Source organism: Melanerpes formicivorus, unplaced genomic scaffold (assembly GCF_026170545.1).
Source record: "Melanerpes formicivorus ecotype bairdi unplaced genomic scaffold, bMelFor1.0.p_v2 SCAF_38, whole genome shotgun sequence".
Lineage (NCBI taxonomy): Eukaryota > Metazoa > Chordata > Aves > Piciformes > Picidae > Melanerpes > Melanerpes formicivorus.
Window position 1 is genome coordinate 5396559 of NW_027142390.1, and position 8765 is coordinate 5405323.

At 49.9% G+C, this 8765-nt stretch overlaps 2 protein-coding genes across 2 annotated transcripts in view; both read left to right on the plus strand.

The window, feature by feature from the left end:
- RHOA (ras homolog family member A) overlaps positions 1–3578 on the plus strand; it is a 29645-nt gene extending 26067 nt beyond the window's left edge. Inside the window, exons 4-5 of the mRNA XM_068157974.1 lie at positions 855–985; positions 2246–3578. Of these exons, the coding sequence (XP_068014075.1) occupies positions 855–985; positions 2246–2419 (305 nt within the window). The 3' untranslated portion in view covers positions 2420–3578. The remainder of the gene's footprint in view (positions 1–854; positions 986–2245) is intronic.
- A 3363-nt stretch (positions 3579–6941) lies between these two features.
- On the plus strand, positions 6942–7952 carry GPX1 (glutathione peroxidase 1). The gene is made up of 2 exons (XM_068157975.1): positions 6942–7218; positions 7328–7952. The coding sequence occupies exons 1-2, from the start codon at positions 6988–6990 to the stop codon at positions 7688–7690; spliced, it is 594 nt and encodes a 197-aa protein (XP_068014076.1). The 5' UTR covers positions 6942–6987; the 3' UTR covers positions 7691–7952.
- Positions 7953–8765: the final 813 nt, after the last annotated feature.

Genomic DNA, 8765 nt, shown 5'->3' on the forward strand with positions numbered 1-8765 from the left:
GATCAATCAGGGAACTGCCAGGCAGCTTTTCTGGTGTGCAGTGTCAAGAGGCCTGCACCCCCTGAGTCTTCCAGGTGCAGCTGCAGAATTGCTGATTTGGCTGTGGTTCAAAAAACTGGTTTCAAAATAGCTTGTCTAAGTTGTTCTTTCAAGCAAGAAAACAATGCCAGAATAGTGAATGTCTGTTCAAAAACTGAATGGAATTTCATTAAGATAAAAAGGGGGTTTGTAGCCTGCAGGTACATCCAGGTGAATCCCAGATGTCTGAGAGCTGCTGAAATCAAAGCCAAGTGTTTTGGGCTGCTCAGTACTTCTATATAGCATTTATCAAGGTTTTACTTTTAAAAGCCCTAAAGTCTTCAATTTGCAGATCCATGTTTTAATAAAGTCATGTAGGGAAGTTGTGCTGCAAGAAAAAGTGTCTTGTGTGAGAGTGCAAATTCATTTGCTGCAGACAGGGAGAAATGGCAAATCTGGAAATCACTTACACAAAGTCTTTGTTTGTGTACCACTAATTAGTGTGTAGAACAACATCTCTGCTTAAGCTAATAGGAGAGTTCAGAGTGGTTGGTTGATGTTGCATTTTAGAAGTGATGTAAATACTTGCTTCAGGATTGTGCCTGTCTTTAGCTTCTGGAGATAAATAAAATGTTTCTCTTGAAAACACTCCCTGACACTCTGTTTAGGAATTCTGCATTTGAAGTACCTTATGCTAACCCTTGTCAAGTGGCTACTGAAAGATGTAGAGAAACCAACAGTTTAGGCGTCCTTCATCCTTAAACTTGCCACAGCCAGGCTTGTCTTCCTTAGTGATGCCATTTTAGGACGGTCATACTTCTATTTATGTTTTCCAGAAAACATCCCAGAGAAGTGGACCCCAGAGGTGAAGCATTTCTGCCCCAACGTGCCTATCATCTTGGTAGGAAACAAGAAGGACCTGAGGAATGACGAGCACACAAGACGAGAGCTGGCCAAAATGAAGCAGGCAGGTTCTTTTTCTGGTGGTCCTACAAGGAATGAAGAAAGTCTGTAGTGATTGTACCAGAGCATTAAATGAGCATCCACAGCTCGCTGCCAGCTTCCTATGGGCTGCATAATGAGCACTTAGCCTTGACAGAAAGCAGAAAGTACATATTCCCTTTAATTGAGTGTTTCTTGTTTCACATTGGGAGATTGCTCTGTTAGAAAAAGGCATTCTTAACAGTGGAAATGGCTGCGTTGAGTTACCAGCAGTCGACTGCTCTGCCTGACGGAGACCCTGAGGTAAAAGATAGAAAGGAATCAACTAGGGGAGACAGATCAAGTGCACGCTCTCTCGAGCTGTGCTTCAATGTTGTGTGTTCAGGGTGTCAAACAGTTTTATTGGTCAGTGGTTTGAGGTGATGAGCACAGATGCTCTACCTCATTCCTGAGCCTATCACTAGGTTTCATTTTCAGACTGAGTCTGAAACCCCCCCCAGTTTGGGTACATGACTGCTCTGTCCTGGACTTCTTGCTCCTGTTGTGTAACATTTGGGTTTATACAAAGACTGAGGGAGGGAAATAATTGCTCTGGGGATTTATTCACAGACTTTTGTTACAATTGTGGCAAAGAGTCAGACAAATGTTTACTCAGAAATAAACTCAAGTTTCGAAGGGTCTTACAGCTTTCAAGTTCAGAGGTGTTAGAAAACTGATTGTGTCCTCAAGCAGTGGCACAGTGCGCAGGCATACCCAGGTCTGTGATCCCAGCTGGGCTGCACGCTGCATCCTGAGAAAATAAGCCAAGTTTATTTTCAATGTACATTTATCATTTCAAGGATCACTCTCAGTTGAGCAGTGAATTATTAATTAACTGATGAATTATAGTTTCATAGTTTCATTCAGGGTTGGAAGGGACCACAAGGATCATCTAGTTCCAACCCCCCTGCCATGGGCAGGGACACCCCACACTAGAGCAGGCTGGACAGAGCCTCAGCCAGCCTGGGCTTAAACACCTCCAGGGACAGGGCCTCGACCACCTCCCTGGACAACCCATTCCAGGGTCTCACCACTCTCATGGGGAAAAACTTCCTCCTCACATCTAGCCTGAATCTCCCCACCTCCAGCTTCATTCCATTCCCCCTAGTTCTATCACTACCTGAGATCCTGATGCACTTAATCCAGCAATCCCATCGCCTTTGGGAAGCTGGCTGAGAGAGGGAAGGCTGGTGTGCACCGGTGTGTCTTTGGGTCGTTTCTCACCCCTTGGCCTTTGCCTTTGCAGGAGCCTGTCAAACCCGAAGAAGGAAGAGATATGGCAAACCGCATCGGTGCTTTTGGGTACATGGAGTGTTCGGCAAAGACCAAAGACGGTGTGAGGGAGGTTTTTGAAATGGCCACTAGAGCTGCTTTGCAAGCCCGGCGTGGCAAGAAAAAGTCCGGGTGCCTTCTCTTATAAAGTGTGGCCAGAGGAAGATGGCCAAAGCAGCACCCTGCACTTGAGTAATTTTAAAGTGCTGTTTATTAATCTTAGTGTATGATTACTGGCCTTTTTCATTATCTATAATTTACTTAAGAGATTTAAAAATCGAGTCATCTTGCTACCAGTATTTAGAAGCCAACCATGATTTTTATAACAATCTGCATCAAATTCATCTGTGCACCCAAGGTTAACCTCAACATTCCTCTAACAAACCTTTTCTGCACTCACAGGATATGCCAGGCGCTAATTGAAGACAATTCTCTATCTTCTTTCTTCTCTCTAGAAAGAGAAAAAGCTGTCAACAGAGGATTGGTCTGTAACTACTTTATAACTAACGTTCTGTTCTAATTGAGTACAACAGTTACATGGCTGTATGTGGAATCAAGTGTAGCTTCAGTGCTATCACATTTAGGGAAGACCTGATTGTCGTGGCTCAGCGGTGGTAAAACGTGTAGTTGGAGAAATGTGATCACTCTGAAATGACCAAGTCCCATTCAGCGAAGGAAAAGAAGTGAGGGTTCTGTGGTTTCATGTTAGTTACCTTTTAGTTACTGTGTAATTAGTGCCAGTTTCAATGTATGTTACCAAAAAAATAAATCTATTTACCCCCCAGCTTAGATGTAGTATTTTTTGTATAATTGGATTTCCTAATACTGTTACTTGTAACCTCTGCGTTAAGGTGTTCTGGGTTTTTTAAGAAACTGTATTTGAAAATAAAGTCCGATGGAAAGCAGCTGCTCCTCTCCCCCTCTTCATTTGTAAGAGTCTCACCCAGCTGAATGGTTTGAGTGGCCTGCACACCCAGGAGGAGTTTGGGGGGGGTTGGGTTTTTTTTTTTCCATGACGTGCCGTAGGGATGAGAAAAGACAGCCTGCTCACGCTCAAAAAGCTTCTGAACTGTTCAGTTGCCTTAAGTTCATTGCTGGACCCAGTTTCAAAAGTTTAAAAAAATGAAAAAAGGAGAAAAAAAAAAAAGAAAAAAAAAAGGAAACTTTTTGTGTAAGTTTGGTTACCATGTAGTGATCAGACTCCTAACCTGTGAACTTCTTGCTGTTCTGCAGCCAACTAAACTCTTTCTGTATTTTCATTTTTCCAACAACTAATAGAATAAAGGCAGTTTTCTAAGCTCCCTGTATCCTGGTGTCTGTATTCCTCACTCTGGGTTTCTGGCCCAGCATCTGACAGCCTCCATCAGAAATATTTTGATAGAGCTGTGCTAGGACTCGCTGAGCAGCTGCAAGTGCTTCAATAGTTATTTTTGTTTACCAGCAAGTGGTTCCCCATCCACTTGTTGCAGCGGTTTCCAAATGCTGCAGCAGAACAGAGGTGGAATCCTTCACCCTGCCTGGTCTCTACGGTGAGCAGCAAGGCTTCCCAGGAGCTTCTTTTGGTACTCAAACCAGATGAGGGTGTATCAGCTGAGTTGAATTTGCTGGTGCTGAGCAAGGGAAGAGAGAAGCAGGAGGAGGCTATGTGTAGGAGGGGAGAGTAGGAAGAAGGGAGGAGAAGACAGCGTTGCTGTGGAAGCATGTGATGGTACACGGTGTGCCGCTCTGCGCTGCGCTGCTGCACACGTGGGACTGCGCACGGCAGCACATTTGCCCTGCAACCTGCTGTTCTGAGGGCTGCCTCCAAGCACTGCAACAAGAGCTGGGCTCAAGGTATGGGCCCTTGTGCTGCACCCACACTGGAGAGCAGATTGTGCTGAGAATAGCAAACAGCAGTGTGCATACCCCACACCTGCACTGGTATTTACAGAGGTGGTTGGAGAGCTGAGGGCTTCTGCCTGTGGGGCTGGGCAGTTGTTGCTGACAGTCTGTGTAAGTGAACAACCAGCTGACTCTGAGTGATGGCCTAGGACACCCACCCCACCCTTCCCTCCTTCCTCTCCTGGCTGCCTGTTCTCCACCCACATGGGGTGATGGGGTTGAACAGAGCAGGAAGTTCCTAGGAGGATGTAATTCTCTGCCCCTTAAGAAGCTTTCTCACTCCTCTGCAGTTCCCTTTTTTGGAGGTTTTTATTGTTGGGTGGTTGCAAAACTGGAGTTTTTTCAGTCTTGCAGAGCCACTGGGTTGCATTTCTCGGCTGCTCTTCAAGGGGTTTGAGTAAGATCTGCCTGTTTCTCAGAGCCAGCTCATGGGTTTCTCTATCTGCTGATACACTTCTAGAAGTGATTCATTTGTCATCCAAATTCTAATCTAAGCTGTTGCTAACTTCCAGCACCACCTCTCCTTCTCTGTTTTGTCCACCAGCTGGTATTAGGTTTGCATTCCTGACCTGCCTTTCTCCAAGTTCAGATGTGTAGCTAAGTCAGTGTCTCCTGTTTATGACCAGAAGCTCCAGCTCCTCCCCCCTGTCCTTTGCACCACTTCCATCAGAGCAGAGCCCTGCTTAGGAGCACATCGTTGTGAAGTTAACAGTCCTTGGCCTTCCTGCCTTTGAGAGCTGACAACCTGGCTCTCTTTGGATTTCTGTCACATCTGTCATCTCTGGAAGCCTTCTTTGTTCTGGATTGAACTGGGGACACAGCCAGCCAGACCAGAGTTGGGAAATGTGTGCTTGGCACCTGTGGAGAATGATCCTCTCAGGCAAGGAACCAGGGAAGAGGCAGGGGAAAAGCTAAGAGCCAAGTGCCAACCTCCTGGCCAGAGGAAGGAGTTTGACACCGGGAGTGGGGAGAAGGTGTGAATAGGAGGCCAGAAGGTGTGTTTCGCAACCCTTGCAATTACTGCTGCTGTTAAGCAGCAACCTTCTGACCTCCTAGGACTACTGTCACTTGTCATATCTCAAAAGGGGTCCTGCAAGTCCATCTTGTCCCTCAGGAGTGCTGGGCACTCCATTGGATCCAAGTTCAGCTGGCTCCACAGAACATGTCCAGGCACAGGGTGTAGCTCTGAGCAAACAAGGAAGTTGAACTCAGTTTCCTTAGAAGTCACTCATCAAGGAAAGGAAAGCCCTAACCTGTGCCTGTCTGAAAAGCACAAAGAACCAAAAGAAACCCCCTGCTTCCCCCAGGTCCAGGCTGAGGATTAAAGGTGCCACTCTGAGCAAATATCTTCAGCAGCAGCAGCAAGACACCTCTGTGGTACTGCCCTAGAGGTCACCCCTGGAGAGAAATTCCTCTTCCACTGTGACCAAGAAGCAGGTGAACAGTCTGTGTGGACTATAATTGTCAGTTTACTGGAAAGTAAACATGGGTCACATGCCTCTGCTCATACCATTTCCCACCTGCTCTGAACTGTCTCAGGACACTTCTCATGGCTCCTGATATCTGTGTTGCAACATACTGCAAAAACTGGAGGTGCTCCAAGATGAAAGACAATCAGCTAGTCCCCAAAACATATCAGAGCCAAGAACTATCCAGTTCCCAGTCACAGGGCAAGGTGCCAAAACTGGCCCAAAGTAAACCCCCTAGATCCTGCAGTCACCTGGAACCCTAGAGCAGAGACGCAGCCTGTCAGTGACAGATAGTGTTTGTGGTAAGTCCCTACTCATGAAAGAGAACAGCAGTAAATGGGGCCTTGAGCACATCCCCCACTCTCAGAGGCCCAGGCTGCTTTGGCTGGGAGCCAGCACTGATAAGCAGCTGTCTGACCTTGGGGCTGTTGTGAATAGAGCTCACTTCGCACAGACATTAGCTGGAACCTTCACAGGGGCTCCCTGCTTCCCCGGGGAGTGTGCTGAAACTGAGGCCCCCTAGGTCCCTGCCGAGCTATGCTGCCCAACAGGCCCTGCTGGTCCTACCCATGGACACCACCTGAAGGGCTAGTCCTGCCTCAGAGTACGCTCTGGAGGACAGTGATGTTACAGCACAAAGACCCGCGGGGGAGCGGCTGGGCCATGCTGTCTGGAGTGGATACAGGCAGCATTCAGTGTTGCCTAGATAGGTCTGCCCTGGGATCCACGAGAAGAGCAGTTGCTAGTGAGTGATTTAAAACTCCCTAAACCAGACCAAAGCAAGACAAGAAATGGAAAAGTCAGGGATGAAGAAAAGCAACTACTGCAGTAAAGGGAGGCTTTACTAGCTTCAACAAGGTGACAAACTCCAAGTGTTTCCCAAAAGCCACTCCCAGGGGCAGTGGTGTCCCAGGAGGATGTTGCAGCCCCGGTGCTGTCTTGAGCCACCTCTGTACTCAAAGGTTTCAGCACTCCGAGCTTTAACTGTTCGGAACCCTTTCGTGAGGATTGAGAAACAGGCCGTGATGTCGCTGAGCATGGCCCCCGGACGGAACCTTCCTGCCCTCAAAGGAGGCGGGGGAGAGGCTCACAGGGCCGATGCGGCTGGCGGGAGCACGGAGGCAAGCAGCGAGGGAGAGGTGAGGGCGGAGGAGGCGGGGGGCGGCAGAAGCGCGGCTAGGCGGTGCTAGGCGCGGCTAGGCGGTGCTAGGCGCGGCGAGGCGGGGCGAGGCGCGGCTAGGCGGTGCTAGGCGCGGCGAGGCGGGGCGAGGCGCGGCTAGGCGGTGCTAGGCGCGGCGAGGCGGGGCGAGGCGAGGCGCGGCGGCGGGGAGCGGGAACAGCCGCGGCCCGCCCAGCAGTGTTGGCCATGGCGGCGAGAGGAGCAGCAGCGTTGTGGGGTCTGACGGTGCAGCGGCTGGGCGCAGCGGAGCCGCTGCAGCTGGCCTCGCTACAGGGCAAGGTGCTGCTGGTGGTCAACGTGGCGTCGCTCTGAGGCACCACCACGCGCGACTTCCTGCAGCTCAACGAGCTGCAGCAGCGCTACGGGCCCCGCGGCTTCCAGGTCCTCGGTTTCCCCTGCAACCAGTTCGGGCACCAGGTAAGGCGGGCGGCACGGCTGCAGGGCCCGGGGGCGCGGGAGGAGCCGCCCGTCCCGGCTTGGTGCTGACGGGCTCTGCTCGGGGTCGGTTTTGTCTTTGTTTCCCTAGGAAAATGCTAAGAACGAGGAGATCCTGCTGTCGCTGGAGCATGTTCGTCCTGGCAAGGGGTACAAACCCAATTTCATCATGCTCGAGAAGTGCGAGGTGAACGGGAAGAATGCTCACCCCCTCTTCACCCTCCTGAAAGAAGCGCTGCCCTTTCCGCACGACGACCCCTCCTCTCTGATGACCAACCCGCAGTACATCATCTGGTCCCCGGTCTGCCGCAACGACATCTCCTGGAACTTCGAGAAGTTCCTCATCGGCCCCGACGGCGTGCCCTTCAAGCGCTACAGCCGGAATTTTGAAACCATCAAGATACAGGATGATATTGAATTGCTTCTGCAGGGCTCCAAGAGTGCTTCCCAATAAAGTGGGGTGCTGCGGCACTCACTGCTGAGTGCTTTTGCTTCCTGCTCAGCTTGCCGTGCTCTTGCAGGAGGCTGCTACTCTGGCAGAAATCCCAATGTCTCGTGCAGATTTTGCTTATGATGGTGTGTCTTCCAAATTCTTGAAGCACACCTGATGTTCTCAAAAGCTGCATGTGAATGTTTGGGATTACTAAGCTGGGGAAAGCAGCCGTGAGGCTCAGTAGCTTACTGTGATTCTCTGAATAAAAACAATGTATACTTTCTTTTAAGGGTCTGGCTTGATAAATGGGGCAAGTTGGGTGAAACATGGTGGTTAGGTTACCCATTCCTCAGCTGATGTGGCTGGTCAAGGGGCTGACTCGGACCACTCGGGCATGATGGTGCAGTGAGGCTGAAGTACGAATGCTGACCTAGGGCAGTGCAATGGGCAAAGAGCATTTCCCTGCTCTGCAAACTGCAAATAGTGCCATGTCTTACCTGATGTGTAACGTGCAGGAGGGCAGCACAAAGCAGGAATACCTTGTCGGCTTCACTTTGAGGCTTGCCTGCGGAGGAAAGACATGGTGGCACGTGGCCAGGGTGTGAATTTGCACTGGCTGATAAACTTCCAACTTGGCTACCAACAACAGGCTGCAACATGTTTATAACCGTTTGGGCAGGGAGATGGGTGGGTGATTCTGCAGCCTGCACTGCTGGCAGAGGGCTTGGAGAAGAGCCCATTGGCCAAAGCCCACCTTGTTACCTGACCTCTGTCAGCAGTTGCCTGAGGGCACCTAGAGCAGGAACTGGCCCCTCACTGGCTTAGATATCTCCTGGCTCTGTCCTATTTCGCCCTGGTGGCAGCCTAACACAGATCTCCACATACCCAGTCTACATTAAGCCTGTATCACTTTTGTGCAACCCTAGTGCTTTGCCATGCAGGGAATCTCATAAAGAGCCAGGTCCATTTGGTTCCCAGAGCAGAAAGCAGCCTATTCAACCACTTCTCCTATGGAAAGTGTGCTTTGCCTCAGAATGTCTTTGCTGCCCATTGGGCATAGGAATCACATGAGAGACAATGCAAATACACCAGGGTT